Here is an 18,737-nt window from a genome sequence, read left to right as displayed (position 1 = left end):
GGCTGCCTTGGCAGGAAGTGAGGCTAAGCATACCTGGACAGCAAGCCATGAGGCCAGCTCTTGAGCAGGCTGCTCTCTCCTGCACACCCTGGAGAGAAGGACAGGGGAAAGAGTTGGTTCCCATTTCCCAGAAACATGTCAGAGAGGGGTTGGGCAGGGCAGGACCCAAAGGGCAAGGCCTAGGAGCCACTTCCTCTTTCCCACGGTGCAGACATCACTCCTGCAACACCCATCCCCGTCATGCCTGCGTTTTTCCAGGAGCACTCCTGCCAGGGGGCTATGGGAGAAAGAAGCTTCAGGAGCCAAGGCCTTCTCCCCTTCCTCCCGACCACATTCAAAACTGAAAAGCAAAGTGAGTCATCAGAAGGGCTCCTCCAGAGTCCCTGCCTGAGATCCATCCTTGTTGGAACCAGATGCTGACCCAGCTTTAGCCTTGCATGTAATCCCAGACCCAACCTCAATCATAACCCATCCCGACCACACCTCCAGCTTCAGCTGCAAACTCAATTCCAACCCAACCCTAGAAGGACCTCTACCTAACCCAGGGCCACCCTGACGTCAGTTACAATGTCCACAACCTAACACTAGCCTCAACCCCTTTTTTCAAGATTGATTTATTTTTATTTGAAAGATTTTACAGAAAGAAGGAGAGACATGTTTCATCTACAGGTTCACTTCCCCAAATGGCTACAATGACCAGAGCTGAACTGATCCAAAGCCAGGAACTGGAGCTTCTGTCTGAATCTCCCACGTGAATGCAGGGTCCCAGGATGTGAGCCATCCTCCACTGCTTTCCCAGGTCATAATCAGAGCTGCTTGGCAAGTGGAGCAGCCAGGACATGAACCAGAACCCATACGGATGCCAGTGCCACAGGCACAGGACTAGCCTGTTATGCCACCACAGCATCCCTGTGTTTCCCCACCTCCTTTTTCTTTCTTTCTTTTTTTTTTTTAAGATTTATTTATTTTTATTTGAAAGGCAGATTTACAGAGAGAAGGAGAGATAGAAAGAAAAGATCTTCCACATGCTGTTGACTCCCCAAATGGCTTCAGTGGCCAGAGCTGAGCTGATCTGAAGCCAGGAGCCTCTTCCTGGTCTCCCATGTGGGTGCAGGGTCCTAAGACTTTGGGTCATCCTCTGTTGCTTTCTCAGGCCATAAAACAGGGAGCTGGATGAGAAGTGGAGCAGCCAGGACACAAACCAGCACAGAAGTGGGATCCCGGGCTTGCAAGGGGTGGATTAGACGATTGAGCCATTGTGCCGGGCCTGTATCCCCAATTCTTAACACTAACATTCTGCCTGTAACCTCAGACGCACTTGTAATCCTGACCCAAACCCAATTAGAATCGTGATGTGATTCCTTCCCCTAACTGGCAGGGATCCCAGTGCTAGTCTTATCCCAGCATTCACTTTCACTCTAGCTCAAGTCCACCTAAGCCCCATCCAACCCCAGCCTTGCCCTCAGCCTCACCTCCCAGCGCACTCCAGCCATCCCCTGCCTGCTTCCAGGTATGCCTCTCCTCCCCCAATTGCCCTCCCATTCCTGTCCCAGCTACTGGGGACCAGCATGTGACTCAAGGAACTGAACTGGGAAACCTTGGCTGGAAAACACACTGCAGTGTATTGTGAACACATGACATACACAGCACGCACACACAGTACTCACATGTACCCGCAATCTGCAGACACGTAATCATGTACACACATCTCAGTGCACACACACATCAGCACATATACATGCCCAGTGCACATACATGTGTTTGAAAACACCTCAGTGCACACCTCTGTTCATACATATAGCTCAGCCATGGTCTTCACAATGCACACCTCAGGAGGCAGGCACACAGCTCAATGTACATGCACACACTGTGGAAGTCCTGCCCAGCTCTGAGCACTAGCCCAGGGGGTAGGCCAAGTGCTTCCTGCCCCGTCCTGTGGTGGGCCTCGTTGGAGTTTCCTGCCCATCAGGCACTGTGCCCTGCAAGGGTCTCACGTCCTGGGACCCTGCACTCACGTGGGAGATTCACCCAGCATTCCTGCCACCATCTCCTTGAGCTGGCCTGGCACCTGGCTGGGTACAGAAGAGCATGACATAAGTCCCTTACTGCACTATGGGGAGCTCTGCTGGCCTCGGGGCACACTGGCAGGCATCACTTGTGGTGCTGGGGGCACAGTGCATGTGGGATTCAGAGTCTGAGGGGCACAGGTACACAACAGCCACTCCTTGAGGGCACTGTGCCTTGCAGGGGCATGGGCTGGGAGCATGGTGGGGCTCAGGGGAGGACACGTAGGCTGCAGGATGGGCAGGATGGGGCAAACACAAGAAAAGGTTAGGCTGTTGCTCAGCAGGGCAGGGGTCACAGGGGGCTGCAGGAACCATTCAAATCAGGAAGAACCAAAGGCTGTGTTACAGAGTGCTGTTGGTGCACAGACATCAGGCTACACGCTCGAATACTGTGTGAACTGGCAGGAGGTGGGATTTGAACCCAGCCTATCAGAGTCACAGTGGCCAAGCCATGGAAGTCTCGGCTCTCAATCCCGGCTGTCTCCCTCCCATCCCCTTGCCCCAGGCCAAACAACTCATGTCTTTATGACTTTTCCAGGCTCAGCTCATCTGTGAGCTGTTCTGAATGTAACCCCCTCAGACAAAATGGGACCCGCACCCTAGTTCCTCCTCTGGGGAAATGTCTGCCCATTCTTCAGGAACTCCGTCTCCTCTCCTGACCCCACCTCCCTGACCCCCAGCAGCCCCTTCACCATGGTTCTAATCACCCTGCTTTGTCAATCTGGCTATCAGCCTTGCTTGTCAAGGGCAGGGCCATGTCTGCAGCCCCTGTACCAGTGTGGGGGCCCAGCCTGATGCCCAGGGAAGGGCTGGGCCATCCCAGGCTCGGGGCTGATTTCTTTTCTCCAGAGGCTGTCTTGAGCCTTATCTGATTCAGGGGCCTGATAGGTGAACAGATGAGATGCTGACAAAGGCTCCAGGTTACTCAGTAACCTTGCCCTCTTTAAAAGGCCCACCTTCTGGCAGCCAAGGCTAGCTAGCCATTCTCCTTCAGGCACCTGCTGCCATGAATTTCTTCCTGCTCTGCGGGCTGTGCCTCCTGGGATCCTGGGTTGCTCTGGCAGAGGGGGTCACCGTGCAGGTAAGACCCCGTGGGCTCTCTGACACAGCTTCAAGGGAGTGCAAGGAAGTGGGGGGTGTGTCTGAGGCTTGGCCTTCCTCAGGGAGCCCCCTCTCTGGCCTGCCACACTTCCATCTTGGAAGAATTCAGGAAGAGAATCATTAGAGAAAAGCCAGCAGTACCTGCTGGGTGCCAGCTCCTGGTTCACTATACCTCTCCAAGACCCCCAGCGAGACTGGAGTCATTAGCACCATTTAACAGAGGAGGAAAATCGAGGCTGAGGACTGTTGGGAGCAGTCCCCAGGCACATAGCCTGCAGAGGAGCTGGGTGGGGATCCAGGCCTTGCTCCTCCCACCTTTGCTGCACCAGAGTATCTCTCTGGGTTCCAGGAACCACAAGGACCTTAGAGGTGTGCCTGCTGGTGCAATGCCAGTGACAGGCCAGGCTAGCACCCTGCACTGTCCATGGACCCTGGAAGCCTTTTATTGCTTCACAGGCAACATCTGGGTTGCAGGCTGGAGCTGGGGCCTCGGGAGCAGCGGGCTATGCTTTCAGGCAGTGGGGAGCTCTGCTGAGCATAGCCGGATGCAGCTGGGCCGTTTTGAACACAAGCACGTGGGTGCCACCCTGCATCCCTGGCCTCCCAGAGGATGCAGAACCCCAGCAGCCTGTGGGAGGGACGCCCGGTTCCTGTGCCCTGTGCCCCGGAGGGCTGTCATGGCCAAGCTGGGGACCAGGGCAGTAGGCTAGCCTCATGCTCTGTGCTGTGACTTCCAGGATGGACAGCTGTCCTTTCCTCTGGAGGCCGTGAAGAAGCTCAAAGACCTGCCGCCGGTCCCACAGGCCCGGCTTGTGAACCCGCTCCAGAAGCTCGCACCCCGGCTTCGTGAATCTACAGTTTCCAAGGTCTGTAGAAATCCGAACTTTCCAGAAGAACTCAAACCTGTCTGCAAGGAGCCCAACGCGGACCAGATTCTCCAGCGGCTAGGTGAGCAGCCTCTTCTCTGATGGGGCTGGTGGAAGAGGTGTGCTCTGATTGGCGGGTTCGGAGGCGGGGTTCAGCCCTGATTGGCTGGTCCACAAAGCTCTTTTCTTCTACACTTGTGAGTTGGATGAGATTTAAGGAATATCCTAGACAGCAAGGGTGGGACCTGAGCAGCATCGCCTCCTGACAGGCTCTGCTCTGACTGGTCAGCTTGAGGAGTCCATGTGCTCTGGCTTGGGCAGTTGGCCCAGGCTCCTGGGATTCCAGGGGGCTGGCAGTGGGGGTTCCCAACAGTGGCTCTGGGAGGCTTGGAGGAAGAGAAGTTGTCCTCACCAGGCCCCATCTTTCCTGTCCAGAGGCCATCGCTGAGGATGTGGGCACGTGTGAGATCTGTGCCTACGCTGCCTGTACCGGATGCTAAGGTGCTGTTGCCCACTGCCTTCCTTCCTGACCCCCCAGGCAAGTTCTTCTCGGCCAGAGAGGCCTACCATGTGACGCTTTCAGCCGCAGGATTTCAATTCTCCCCGGCCCAGCTTATGGGGGTGAGGTGGGTAACATCAGAGCTGACTGAGATCCACGTTCAACTCTGAGCTAATAAACCAGATTCCAGAGTACCTGTTGTCTTGCCTCCGTTTCCTTCCTTCAGTTGTCGTGTGGCCTTCATTGGCTTTAGGTAGCACGCTCTCTGCTGAGCAGACAGCAGTGAGCTCAGTGAGCTAAATGAGAGGACCCCACTGTCCCTGCCCCCTGGGGCTGCCACCACCCCCAGGGGTGGAGGGGGACTCCCGAAGGGGGGAAAGATGGCAGCTCTCTTTTTCTTTCTTGTCACCCTGGCGTCACCACAGCCAGAAGCTGGTCAGCCAGCCACCACTTACCATGGATACTTGCCCAGCTGGGGATCAGCAGGTAGCGCCTTCTGAGAGTGCCCAGGTGCTCCCTGGGCTCTGCCTCTTGCTGGGCACTTCCAGGCCGCCCCTCTGTGGAACCCACTCTCCTCACCGCTTTCGCCTCTTCCCACAGTGCCAGGTGAACTCAGGTTCAGGTGCCCAGGGCTTTGCTCCATGGCCTCTTCTGACAGCCCCCCTCTCGGTCCTTGGTGCTGCCTTGGTCCTTGCTCAGTTCAGCACTGCCGGCATCTGTGCCTGGGGAGTCTCCCTGCACCCAGATGGGGTGAGGGCCTCGATGCAGGTGGATACAACCCAAGGCAGGGGGGATCCAGGGGCTAGGGCCACACAGTGCCAGCCCTGGCATCCAGCCCCAGGCCCTCTACCATCTGCCTGGTATGAGGAAAGTCACTCTTCTGCTCTGTATCCCAGCTCCACCTCTGTAGACCCAGACCACTGATAGTCCCTGCCTCCCAGGCTGGGTGACATAGTGGATGGAACCCTGACCTGACCCCATTCAGGGCTGATGCAGCCACAAGGGGAATTCGATCAGTGGTCACAACAAGCCAAGAAGGAACTGGGGTCAGGCTGAGACTGGGTCAGGCAGGAGGTAGGGAATGAGGCAGGGAGCAAAGCCAGAGGGGATGAAGAATGAACAGGCAGCCAGGCTCCTTCCTGGTCCATGGGAGTGGGAACAGTGGCCATAGGATGATTCAGACAGATTCCTGGGCAGAAGTCAAGGTTCGTGGATTGGGGAGGGGATGCTTGCCCTTGGTCCTCGGAATGTACACTGGGATGGATGCCTTTTCAGAACCAGTATAAGAGCCAGCAGAGAGAGATATACAGAAGGATGGCATGGGCATGCATTCAGACATGGGGTGGGATGGTGTAGGCACACAGGCAGCCATGGGGATGGGATGGTGTGGGCACACAAAAAGGCATGAGTGTGGGGCATGGGCACACAGGCAGCCGTGGGGATAGGGTGTGTGCATTTAGGCAACCATGGGGATGCGATGGCATGGACACACAGGCAGCCATAAGGATGGGATGGTGCAGACATGCACTCAGGCACAGGAGTAGGATGTGGGCATACGGATAGGCATGGGGATGGGATGGTGTGGGAACATAGTCAGGCACAAGAGCAGAGCATGGGCACACAGGCTGGCACAGGGGCAGGGCTTGGGTAGGTGGCAGCCAGGGCTGGGGCTGAGCCTGGCTGAGCTGTCCCCAAGCTGTGGGTTCTTCTTTGAGACCTGATCTTGTATCCTGCCTCCCAGGGCAGGGGTGATGTGTGATCCGTTTGTGCTCAGACATGAGCCAGGCTCTCTGGGAATGGCCCCTGGCTCAGCCTGTTTCACCTGTGGGGCTTCCTTAGCCTGCTCTCTCCTTTCCCTTACTATGGGATGACAAGTATCAAGTATCCCTACATGACCCCCCCTCCACCTTTGGTGTGGATCTGAAGGAGCCAGAGTCAGCCTGTCAGAGGGACACCTGCAGGCCCATGTTCCCTGCAGCACCGTCCACAGTAGGCGAGGTGTGGAATCAAGCCAGCAGTCCATTAGCAGAGACACATGGAATATCATTCAGTCTTCACAAAGAATGGAATCCTGACAGTGGAGCAAAATGGATGGAGACTCTTGTGTTAGGTAAAGGAAGCCGAACCCAGGAAGATTCAGAAACGCTGCACATTGTGACTCATATATGGAAGTGAAAAAAGAAGTTGCCATGAGCTTTGGATAGAGATTGACAGAGTGGGGAAGGTTAAGGGGAGCAGGAGTAGAGGGCGTTTTGGTAACGGATCAAAGAGAGACAGTGACAAGTCATAGGTTCTCATGCTGCACGTGGAATGGGGTGAGTGCTGCTCACAGGAATGAATCCTATGCCACACAGAGAACCAGGAGAAACAGCCCCAAAATGGGAAGCAGAGGAAAAGTGAATTGATGATGTGAACAAGTTGCCCTGTACCCTGCGTGGACATGATGGTGTCCCATAACAATGTAAGAGTTTTATATGTAAGAAATAATAGGGCTGAATGAATATTAAATGTTATAACATTGGGAGATACTTGAGTTCTTAAAGCTCTTAAAGCCCTGAATAGCTGTGGCTTAAAGAAGAAATTGGAAGGGAAAATTGAACTGTATCTTAAGGGGGAAAAAATGGAAGCAGCGTACCAAAATTTATGGGCGGCAACAAAAGCAGTTCAAAGAAGGAAGGTCACAGCAATAAACACGTAATAAAAAAAAAAATCTCGAACAACCTGCACTTCAAGGAAGTAGAAAAAGAAGAATAAAGTTAGCTCAAATTACTAGAGAGGAGGAAATAATAGAGATCTGGGAAAAAATAAATGAGATTGGACAAACAGAGGAAAGACCACTGAAACGAAAAATTCGTTTTTTAAAAAAAATGCATTTGTTTATTTGAAAGGAAGAGTTAGAGAGAGGGAGAGAGAGACAATAGTGAGAGAGAGAAAAAAGAGGTCTTCCCTGCACTGGTTGACTTCCAGAGGGCTGCCATGGCCAGCAGGGGGCCAGGCGGAAGCCAGGAGCCAAGAGCGTCTCACGTGGATGTCAGGGGCATACGCGCTACTCCCAGGTGCATTCGAAGGAAGCTGGATGGGAAGTGGAGCAAGTGGGACATGAAGCAGTGCCCATATGGGATGATGGTACTGTGGGCACTGCTTCACTCACATGCCACAACATCAGCCCAGAGATTCAGTTTTTAAAAAGATAAAATGTATGGGTCTTCAGTTTGACTAAGAAGACTAATTTGAAGCTTTTCCCTTTAAGGTCAGGAAAGCTACAACAATGCCTGCTCTCTCTACTTTTAATTCATTTAGTGCTAGAATTCCTTACCATTGGCAATCAGACAAAGGAAAGTCATGAAAAATATATGATTTAGAAAGGAAGAAGTTTGAGCAGGATGTGATTTTCAATACAAAAAAACAAAACCCTAAATAGATAAAAGGAAAGATAGCCTATGTCCATGCATTAGAAGAATTCGTAGTATTAAACTGTTCATATTACCTAAAGTGGTTTACAGATATGATGCAATTCTGATCAAAATTCCAATTACACTTTTCACAGAGATAAAAAATAGAATCAATTCTAAAATTCAAACAGAATGACAAAACATTTGCCAAGATCAGCTGGATTGCCAAAATTATCTTGAACAAAAAGAACAAAGTTAAAGTCACCATGCTACTGATATCAAAATCTGCTGCAAAGGTATGGACATCAAAACAGCATGGCACAGCACAAAAACAGACGTAGAAGCCAATGGGGCAGAAGGGAGAGCCCAGAAATAAATCCACACTCTATGACACAGCCAGATTGCCACAAGCAGAAGAAGGCATCAGACAGTTCTCTCACTCCTTAGATAATAATTAACTTAAACTGGATGCCGAGATGTTTCTTGACTTTAATCTTGGTCAAGATTTCTTGGGAACAACCCCAAAAGACTGGGCAGTAAAACCACAGCTAGACAGTGGGTTTGCAGTCAGGGGACTCACACCAGAGTGAAGAGACAATCAACCAACAGAAAGGGAAAAGATACTTGTGATCCGGACATCTCTGATAAATACCCGAAGTATGTGAGGCATCCAAACAAAGCAGCAGGAAGAAAGCAAGCAGTCCAATTTAGAAATACACCAAGGTCTTTGAACAAGTGCTTCTCAAAAGAAGATCCATGAATGGCCAACAGGTAGCTCACTAATCATTAGCAAAATGTGTATCAGAGGTCTGCTGTCACCTCACACCTACAAGATGTGGAGGGGCTGGCCTTGTGGAGCAGAGGCTAAGCGGCCACACGCCACACCAATTTGAGTTCTGGCTGCTCCACTTCTGGTCCAGCTAATGGTCCACTTCTGGTCCCTGCTAATGCACCTGGGAAAGCAGTGAAGTTGGCCCAAGTACTTGGGTCTCTGTAGCCATGTTGGGGGACCCAGATGGAGTTGTAGGCGCCTGGCTCTGGCTGTTGCAGCCACTGAGGAGTAAACCAACAGGTGGAAGATCTCTCTCCACCCCTTCCCTGGCCCTATAGCTTTGCCTGTCAAGTAAATTAATTCGTTAAAAGGGAGGAAGATATGGAAACGACTGAAGTGTCCATCAACAGATATAAATGGATACGGAAATGTGGTAAAAATGAAAGTACTTGTAAACTTTCATGGCAAATAAGCTTATTTTGGTGCAAAAAAAAAACCCTGTTAAGCTCATGCCTTTGGGAGGTTCTTCATATAGTTCATGGAAAACATCTATGATGATAAAACTGCCTATATCTCAAAACCTTTTTGAATCAAAATCTTTTAGCTCAATTTTCCTTGAAATGTTTAAAGTGCTTTGAACATGGTAAAATATTGTTCAACCTTATAAATATATTTTGTAACCACGTGGATGGATGGACCTGGAGGACATTATATAGCAAATAAGATACATTGGGCACAGAAAGACCAAAAATCTATAACCTCACTTAGATGTGAAATCTGAAACAATCTCACAAAAGCGCAAAGTAGAAAAGCGGTTCCGAGGGCCTGGGGTTGGGTGGTGGGTGGTGGAAGCAAGGAGGGGTATGGAGTGGGAGGGCAGAGAAGGCTCCACCAGGCTCTCAGGCCTTTCGGTGCTGGTACTGGGACAGTCAAGATCCTGACCTGACCCGTGTAACCACCCTCCCCCACCCCTCACGGCTGGCACTGTCCTCACTACACCTGCCTCTCCTGAGCCACACGGTGCTGGTGGGAACGGCACGATCTGCCTCATGCCACGATCACGTGAGCCTCCACATGCCAAGTGTTCACTGTGGGGCTTAGTATGCTTTCCATGGGGACACACCCTGGGGCAGTGCTGTTGCGACATCCTGGGGTGGGTTGGGGGGCTGTGAGGAGGCAGTGGGGTGAGAGGCTCACAGCCGGGGCTGGGCAGCTCATGCACAGGGAGGTGAGGGTGGGGTGGACAGCAGAGTGGGACCTCCGGGAAGCCAGGAAGCCAGAGGCAGTGGCGGAGGGGGTGCTGGGAGATTATTCCCCTGTGCCACCTACTCCTGGGTCAGGAGTGCAGAAGTCCTTGCTGTTGAAGCTGGGGATGCCAGGAGCTCAGCCTGGGGACAGGCAGGTGGGTCTTGGAGACTCACCCCCATCCAGAACCGTGGCTTCCCTGCACCAAAGGGGACTTTTAAGGAAATTAGCTCTTCGGGTGCTGGGGGACCTCGGATATGTCCCACCTGACTCATCTTCTCAGCCTGCTCTCCCTTCCCTCCCAAAGATACCGGGGACAAAGGAACCAAGGCACTGACTGTGGGCTGCATAAAACCTTTATTCAGAAGCAAGGCTGCCTTCCTGCACCTTGGGCCCTGGGAAGACAATGCTGGCCCTTAGGGGCCAGGAGAGTGTGACAGGGGACGGGGCTGAGTGCTGCCAAGGCAGAGGATGGACAGTCCAGGGGTCCAGGGTAAGTTCGGGGCACTCAGGCCATGTCAGAAGCAGCCGGTGCAGGCGACGTTCACGCACAGCTCACAGTTGTCCGTGGCAATGGACCCTGGGCATGGGAGAAGGTGGTCAGCTGAGCCTGCACCTGTGTGGGCTGTTGCTCCCACAGAGAGCCGGGGGATGGGGAGGACCGGGAGTTGCTCCGCTGGTGGCCTGGAGTCACGTGTCATTGAGAGGGAGCTGGGCTGGGTCCTACCCCTCCCTGGGCTGTTTTCTGACCTGCTGTTTGGGTAGCTCCTGCCGAACACAGCTGCTGTGTGCAGGGCCTGAGGTGACAAGGACCACGCCAATGCCAGCTGTCACATGTTCCTGTCCCTGACTCATCAGAACTGGGTTTCACTGGAGAAGGCTGTCAGCCCTAGCAATACAGACACCTGTTTTCTACCTCAGAGCACCTGCACTCAGCTTGGGGACCAGACTCCAGCTTTCTGGAAGTGCAAAGCTGGAGGCACTGGTGATGGCTCAGCTCACTACACCCCTGCTGGCCAGAGTCCGGGTTCCCAGCTTCCGCTGGCCCAGCCCTGGCAGTTGCAGGCACTTGGGGAGTAAACCAATGGATGGGACATCTCTTGTTCTCTATGTCTTAAAAAAAAAAAAAAGCAAAAAAAAAAGCAAAGCAAAGCAAAGAAAAACCAGATTTAGGCTTTCGGTTTAGCTGTCACCTCCCCCAGGAGGCCGTCCTTCGGTTGGATGGGAGCATTTCCCCTCCAGACTTCCTGAGATTAACAGGTGTGCCTGCCTTGCTGAGCTCCAACCTGGCCAAGTCCTGGGAGGCCAGGAATTGGATTTTCTGAGGCCCCTCATCCTGGCTCCTGGCTGCTACGGAGTGTGGAGGAGCTGGGTGTGTGGGGAGGTGACCAAGGCAAGGGAGTCCTCCCGGAGGGGAGAGAGGAGCTGCTTACTTAAGCTGCTGAAGATGCTGACCGCTTCCTGTGAGGTACAGACAGGCTGAAGATCGAGGGGCAGCGCTGGGTGGCGGCACACGGGGGGCGGGAAGTTCCTGTCATTGGTCACCTGGTCATCTTCCAGGTTAATCAGCTTCTTCACGGATTCCAGCTGCACCTTGAAGCCCTTGTACTAGAGGCAGGGTGGGGATGAGGGGAGTGGGACTCAGCAAACCCTGGGCTGGGTAGGTGCTGCCACAGGCTCTGGGGCTTCTGTGGCTCTGACAGTCCTCAAGATTCTTCCTGTGCTCCTGGGAAGTCCAGACCCCCATGAACAGGGCTCCCTGATCACCTGCCACTCCATGTCCATCACACCGTGCCAAGCCACAGACTGTTGGGCACAGGGGCCATGGCTATCACAAGGCTACCATTTGCTTGAGGCATGCGTGTTAGAGACAGGTGAACTCTGGTCACATCGCAGCTCTGCCCCTGCCTGGTTGCTGTCCCTTGTTTCTAGGAGCCTTGGTCCCCTCATCTGATACCCGTTATTGGGGTCAGACACCACGATGCACTCACCCACTTACCAGATGCTGTGCCATGAACCAACCTGACTGAGTGATGGTGACTACAGCTGGCCAGACTGCATGGCCAGGGCTGCAAGGGAATTCTGGAGACCCTGCCCAGAGTCAGGGGGACACTCTGGGGACCACAGGCCCATAGCATCCTACCATCTTGCAAACAGACCTTGCTACCATGGATAAAAACAGGGACAATTCCCCTCCTCTCCTGGGGCATTGGCACCTGTCATGCCCTGGGCCTGGCCACCCCTGCTTATCTTCCTCTCTGACCCCGACCTTGGAGGAGAGCCTTGTGGAAGACACAGCAGCATGTCTTTATTTTCACCACCACCGCTGCCATTCACTTCCAGCTGCCCCACCCACCAGCTGTCTTGGTCCCTGAGGCCTTGACCGAGTGTGGGGCAGAGCCCTGGGACTTGGGGCAAAGGGCAGGTAGGCGGGGGGACTCACGTGGATGTAGACAGACTGTGTGTTCAGTGGCAGCAGCAGCAGCAGCAGAGCCACCCCAGAGAGAAGCCCCATGCTCCCGCTGCCCATCTCGTGGCCTCTGTGTTGCCACTGCTGTCCACCTCGCTCCCACCTGCTTCCCTGGTGAGCGACTCCTTATAGGCCAGGCCTGAGGGCCCTGGTCACTCATTAACTGGCTGGCTGGGTGGGGTTGACAGCAGGCTGTGTGTCTGACAAACCCAGAGCTCGTTCCCAGGAGGGAGGTTGGGGTGATGAGGAGCCCGGAGCATGTGGGGCATGGTGCATGCAGAGCCCTGTGCCAGGCCCCAGCTCCACATCTCTTTCCATCTGCTTCCCTCAGGGTACAGGGCAGGTGAAGTTCAAGAGGAAGTGCCCCGCCCCTGGTCACAGACTTAGTTGGTGGCAAAGCAGGAAGGCCAGCTGGGGGTCTGGGCCCAAGTCAACCCTGGCTCTTTGTCTTGGTGAAGCACGCTGGTACACCGGCTAGCTCCAGGGCAGGGTGGGTATACGCAGGCCTGATGTCAGCCCTCTCCAGCCCTCACTACACCAACTGCCCTCTCCTTGGGTCTGTTTAAGGACCAGTCTTTTCCTTTTAAAATACGTTTTTATTTGAAAGGCAGGGTTGACACAGAGAGGGGGAGATCTTGCTTCTGCTGGTTCACTCCCCAAAGAGCCGCAATAACCAAGGCTGGATCAGGTCAAAACCAGGTGTCTAGAATTCCATCCAGATCTCCCACATGGATGGTACAGGCCCAAGCACTTCCCCCATATTCTGCTGCTTTCCCAGGTGCATTAGTAGGAAGCTGGATTGGAAGTGGAGTATCTGGGACCCAAACCTGTGTGCATATGGAAAGCTAGCATCTAAGTGGCAACTGTGATACAAATGCTGGCCATTCTTCTGGGCAGCTGCCTGCTCCTCCCACTGGCCTCTATCTGCCATCTCCTGCCCACGACAGGTGCCTCAGGGGTAGCAATGACCTCTCTGACTTGTCTGTTCCTTTCAGAAGCCAACAATTTAACTTGGACTGCAGGAACAAGCTTCAGGCCTAAGACAAGATTGGCTTGGGTGCTAATCCTGGCTCTGTAGCTGCTGAGTGATCCTGCAGATATCATGTGAGCTTCAAACCTTTGTTCCCCCTTCCCTCCAAGGGGCAGAAGAGAGCTCCCAGCATCAGGCTGCTGTGGGAAGGGGGGGCAACCCATGGAGCTCCCGCATATCTGCAGCATGCCCCACAACCTCACAGTTGCCTTCTTGCTCGTGCACTACCCATCACCTCTGGCTGAAGTTTGGGCCAGAGAAAAGGATGCTGTGTCTTAGGATGATGTCACTACTGCTAGCTCAGGCAGCCCTAAGCAGTGCTGGCTCCAGGGCTCAGCTCTGCCAGGCACAGGCTGGCATATGATGGACATCCCATCCATAGTGTGGAATGGACATTCTCACAGTCCATCTTAGCGCTGAAGTTGTCACTGTGACTGGTGCCCCCCCCTACTCCTCCCCTGCCATGCCCAATCCTACCTGGGTTTATTGCAGATGATTCCACCTGTTGAACGGCTCATCTTCCTCTTGCTTATCTTGGACTGAGATGCACAGAGGGTGTGAGTGGCCTTTGGACTCTGCTATGCCTTGTTTGGAACGCAGACTTCAGTCTTTACTGCTCAGAGGATGAAGAAATTCACCTGCTTCTGCTTTGCTTTCTCGCCTCCAAGATGAACATGATCCTCAGACGACAGCTCTCAAGTCTTCACAGGCTCGGTTGTTTTTCTTAAAGATTTATTTTATTTATTTGAATTGCAGGGTTAGAAAGAAAAAGAGAGAGGATATGTTGGTTCATTCTCCAAATGGCTGCAACTTTCAGGGCTGGGCCATGCCAAAGCTGGGAACCTGGAACTCCATCTGTGTCAGCCATGTGGGTGCAGGGGCCTAAGTATTTGGGCTATCTTCTGCTGCTTTCCCAGGTGCATTAGTAGGGAGTTGGATTGGAACTGGAGCAGCTGGAATTTTAACTGGCTCTCATATGAGATGCCTGCAGGCTTAACCCACTAAGCCACAATGCTAGCCCTTTCACATGATGTTTTATGAGAACAATTCCATTGGGTTCCCTAGGAGAGGTGCAGCGAGCTTTCCCATTTGGTGGATTAATGTGACTCAAGGCCCCAAGAGATGCCTGTTTGTTGTCACTGTGGGACTGAATGGATGAGCAGGTTTTTGACCTGCAATTCTTGTACCTGCTGGGCCTGTCGTTTGATAGTGGGAACGGGGCTGTGGAGGCGAGGTGAGGTAGGTTCACCCAGATGTGAATGCTTGCTGCTCTGTGGTTTAAGGGCCAGGTGACCCAGGCTGCTTGACTGAGGGCTGTGTGGCCAGGCTGCCTGGCTCAGGGGCAGTGACCCTCAGCATCCTCATCCTTGAAGCAGAGGACATGGTGAAGCTGCTCACAGTGGCTGTTGTGATTCCCATCCTCAAGAGCGACCCATGTCCCCAGCAGGCATCCAGCCCATGAGGGACATGCCGTGTCCTCCTTTCTTCCCTTGGGTCTTCTCTCTGGAACTCCCCAGCCAAGCCTCTTCCTCTCTGTCACAGCTGACATGGTAGTGACCTCCAACCTGTGCCAGCTGAGTGAGTCCAGGGCTGTCCATTCCCTGCAGAGTGGGGTCGACTCCATTGCCCAGCCTTGGCCAGTGCAGTGCTAAGCTGGTGGTTAGTCTGTAGCACTGCAGACCGCCACAAGGCCTCCTGGTGCCCAAGGGTATGCTCCTCCCACTATAGCAGGCTCCTTGCCCTTGGCCCACACATCCAAGGGTCACCGGCCGGGACCTTCCTATCTGACCTCCAACTCCGTCAGGCAGGGCCCATCACCTATCAGTCCTCCCCTGGGAATGGAGAATGACTTCCCTATGTGTCCAACGTGACTCAGACTCGTTTCTCAATTCATCTTGTTCTAATTGCTTCATGAATGACCTGCCATCCATCAGTGCCAGCCTGTCCTCAGACATAAGTGCTCGCTGCCACCCTGGCCATCCCACATGCCAGTGTGGCATTATTAGGGTACTTCCTCCTTCTTTGTAAGATTATCATCATTATTGTTCTAAGGTCTAATTTTACTTTTATTTGAAAGGCAGAGGTACACAGAGAGGAGAGAGTGAAATCTTTGACCCACTGGTTTACTTCCCAAGTGGTTGCAATGTGACTGGGGCTGGGCTAGGCCAAATCCAGGAGCCAGGAGCTTCTTCCAGGTCTCTTGCATGGGTGCAGGTTTCCAAGCACTTGGGCCAACTTCTGCTGGTTTCCCTGGTCATTAGCCTGGAGTTGAATTGAAGGTGGAGCATCCTGGACTTGAGGCGGGGGGGGGGAGGGTGGGTGGATGATGGGGGGGGGGGGGGGGGGTGGGGGGGAGTGGGGGGGGGGGAGGGGGTGGGGGGTGGGGGTTGGGGCGGGATTGGGGGGGGGAGGGGGTGGGAGGGGGGGGGGGGGGGGATGGGGGGGGGTGGGGGAGGGGGGGGATGGGGGGGGGGGGGGGGGGGGGGGGGGGGGGGTGAGGGGGGGGGGGGGGGAGGGGGTGGGGGGGAGGGGGGGGTGGGGGGGGGGGGGGGGGGGGGGGGGGGGGGGTAGGGTAGGGGGGGGGTGGGGGGGGGGGAGGAGGGGGGGGGGGGGGGGGGGGTAGGGTGGGGTGGGGGGGGGGGGTGGGGGGGGGGGGGGGGGGGGGGGGGGGGGGGGTGGGAGTAGGGGGGGGGGGGGGGGGGGTGGGGATGGGGGAGGGGGGTGGGGGGATGGGGGGGGGGGGGGTGGAGGGATGGGGGGGGGGGGGGGTAGGGGGGGGGGGGGGGGGGGGGAGAGAGGGGGGGGGGGGTGAGATGAAGGGTGAGGGATGGGGGGTGGAGGTGATGTGTTGTTTTTGGGGGGGGGATTTAGGGGTGGGGGGGGAGAGGGGTGGGGGGGTGAAGATGATGGGGTGTGGGGTGGGGGGGGGTGATGGGGATGGGGTGGGGGGGGGGGGTGGTAGGGGGTGGGGTGAGGGGGGGGGGGGGGGGGGGGGAGGTGGGGGGGGGTGTTGATGATATTGTAATTGTTAAATAAGAGGGGTGGTGATAATGATAGGAAAAAGGAGAAGGTGTGATTATTTGAATGCGGGAATTCCCTCAAGCCCTTTTAGTCTCTGGATGGGAACTCTCCATCTTGAGGACCCTGAGTTGGGACCCAGTCTTAAGTCTGAAAGCTAAAGGCCAGGTGGGAAATGCTGCTAGGTTTCTCTCCAGGCAAAACTGTTTCTTTGGCACATGTTTGATTCTGTGCTTGAAAGTCAGCTGGTTAGACAAAACCCACCCATGTGTTGCTGAAGAAAATTTGCTTTACTCAAAGTCCATGAGTAGCAAATGTTAACCACAGCCAAGAATGTCTAGACTGGTGTTTGGCCAAATGGGCATTAAACCTGGCCAACCGTCACGCAAATGAACCATTGACAGGATGCAAACAGGCCTCCCCATAACCACTTTCTCCCTCCTCAGTTGTTGTGCGCTAAGCAATTGAATAGTGCTCGTTAGCCTGGACAGGAACAGGAACTGGGCTTGTGGCTAAAAACACCTAGACTAATTGGACTTACCTGTATCCAATATCCTGCTAAATGAGGATGTGAGGGGAAGAGTACATAAGGCGAGGTGAAGGAGCAATAGAGACTTCGCAGAGACTTCTGCCATCACTGATCTCCTGTCGGTGCTTCATCCCCAGACACTCTCCGTGTCCACCTTACTGGCTGTGCTGGCCGGAGCACTCAGTAGCCCAGGTGACCCTGCTAAGATCTGAGCCAGTTATTCCTTGCCCCTGCTGAGACGTGCTCCTGAAGGCTCCCGTCCTACTCGGAGGACAACCACAGACTTCAGCCCACAAGGTCCCTTTGGCAACAGCTCCATCTCTGGCCTCTATGCCAAACCTTCTGTCCTTCCCTCTGGGGGACTCTGGCTCACAGAGGGCACCATTTTCTCCCTCGCCTTACCCAGGTCTCCGCTCCAGGCTGCTCCAGGCTGCTCCCGGATCCCCTGGCCTCAGCTACTCCCGTCACTCCCCATCCTCCCATCATGCTCACTCTGGAGGGCTATTCCATTTCTTGTGTCTTTCTCCTCCAATACAAGCTCTGTTTGAGTAAAGAACTCACCTATTTTGTTCTCTCAATACGTGGCACATGATTGGTGCTTACCCAATACTTACATCATTTAAATACTCATTCCATCAACCACTAGATGTTTGGCCCCAGGCAATGCCCTACTTCTTTGAGCCTCAGTCATTTCATGTATCACCGTCCTGGCACATGGTAGGGATGAAACTTGGTTTTATTTTGATAGCTGTAAAATGGCTTGTGGAGAAATAGGATCCTTTTCACGTCTGTAACAATACGAGTTCCTAAATAAGCTGATAATTTAAACAACTGTTTGCTGATGGCCTGTTACCCACTAAGCACCATTCAGGTGTGGGGGATATAACAGCTAACAAAACAGACAGGGCTACTGCCTACAGAGCAGCAGGGAGACTTGGGCTGGTGACAAGGGGCTGAAATCAGGGATTTCCCATGCACCTGAACGTGAAGGATGAAGATTCAACTCGGTCTATTCCAAGCTGAATGGTTGAGCTGGAAAGCAAGAGTGAGCAGGTGTAGTGAGGCTTTCAAGACTCTGATTTGGGCAATGTCAAGTCTGAGTTGCTTGTGAAGCCCTTAAGGAGGGCTATGGGCCACAAGTACAAGTGCTGTGGTCATCAGGGCGTATCTGCTGCTGACAGCCTGCAACTGGCCTGGAGGAGTGGCTGGATGGAGAAGAGGTGGGGCTCTGGGACTGAGCTCAGCACCTTCGGAGGTGAGGCAGTGGCAGACAGAGGCACTGATGTCGTCAAAACCAATGAACAAGGTGCCTCAGGAGCGAGCACCTACCCTCCTGCGCCAGCCTCATGCTTAACTCCAATCAAACGATGACCACGAACTGTCCCTGGATTTGGCAATGCACTTGACGAGATCAATCCCAAGAACAGTGATAACAGAAGCTTGATTGGGATGGGTCCAAGAAGGAACAGGAGGATGGGAAGTAGAACCAGTGTTCTTAAAAAAAAAAAAAAAAAGAATAAATCATTTGAAACACAGAGAGGTGGAGAGAAGATCAGTATCTTTCACTTGCTGACTCACTCCCCAGATGGCTGCAGCAGCTAGGTCTGAGTCGGCCTGCCAGGAGCCACCCGTTTCCTGCACAGGTGACAGCACCCCAGGCCCCTGTGTACCGTCTGCTTCTTGTCTAGGCACATTAGCGTGGAGGTGGATTGAAAGTGGAGCAATGGTAGAGTGTCTAGTATCCTATTG

The 18,737-nt window shown here is 54.0% G+C and overlaps 2 protein-coding genes across 2 annotated transcripts; one reads left to right on the top strand and one right to left on the bottom strand.

The window, feature by feature from the left end:
- The first annotated feature begins 3,072 nt into the window (after positions 1-3,072).
- Positions 3,073-4,533, top strand: GUCA2A (guanylate cyclase activator 2A). The gene is made up of 3 exons (XM_040974453.1): positions 3,073-3,147; positions 3,905-4,115; positions 4,469-4,533. The coding sequence occupies exons 1-3, from the start codon at positions 3,073-3,075 to the stop codon at positions 4,531-4,533; spliced, it is 351 nt and encodes a 116-aa protein (XP_040830387.1).
- Positions 4,534-10,459: 5,926 nt separating this feature from the next.
- GUCA2B (guanylate cyclase activator 2B) lies at positions 10,460-12,471 on the bottom strand. Its single transcript, XM_040974044.1, has 3 exons — positions 12,385-12,471; positions 11,375-11,549; positions 10,460-10,521 (listed from the first exon to the last, which is right to left on the bottom strand). The coding sequence occupies exons 1-3, from the start codon at positions 12,469-12,471 to the stop codon at positions 10,460-10,462; spliced, it is 324 nt and encodes a 107-aa protein (XP_040829978.1).
- Positions 12,472-18,737: the final 6,266 nt, after the last annotated feature.

The sequence above is a fragment of the Ochotona curzoniae genome, unplaced genomic scaffold, assembly GCF_017591425.1.
Source record: "Ochotona curzoniae isolate NIBS_2020 unplaced genomic scaffold, NIBS_Ocur_1.0 contig_2404, whole genome shotgun sequence".
NCBI lineage: Eukaryota > Metazoa > Chordata > Mammalia > Lagomorpha > Ochotonidae > Ochotona > Ochotona curzoniae.
The sequence above is the reverse complement of the archived record's forward strand: the minus strand, read 5'-3'. Positions and strand labels throughout refer to the sequence as shown.

What these genes read in the sequence shown, in the direction of transcription:
- GUCA2A (XM_040974453.1), top strand. Translation starts at nt 3,073, where the DNA reads ATGAATTTCTTCCTGCTCTGCGGGCTGTGCCTCCTGGGATCCTGGGTT. An exon ending in CAGAGGGGGTCACCGTGCAG is followed by an intron (nt 3,148 to 3,904) that starts GTAAGACCCCGT and finishes TGTGACTTCCAG; the next exon opens with GATGGACAGCTGTCCTTTCC. An exon ending in CCAGATTCTCCAGCGGCTAG is followed by an intron (nt 4,116 to 4,468) that starts GTGAGCAGCCTC and finishes TTTCCTGTCCAG; the next exon opens with AGGCCATCGCTGAGGATGTG.
- GUCA2B (XM_040974044.1), bottom strand. Translation starts at nt 12,471, where the DNA reads ATGGGCAGCGGGAGCATGGGGCTTCTCTCTGGGGTGGCTCTGCTGCTG. An exon ending in CACAGTCTGTCTACATCCAC is followed by an intron (nt 11,550 to 12,384) that starts GTGAGTCCCCCC and finishes CCCTGCCTCTAG; the next exon opens with TACAAGGGCTTCAAGGTGCA. An exon ending in CAGCATCTTCAGCAGCTTAA is followed by an intron (nt 10,522 to 11,374) that starts GTAAGCAGCTCC and finishes TCCCATGCCCAG; the next exon opens with GGTCCATTGCCACGGACAAC.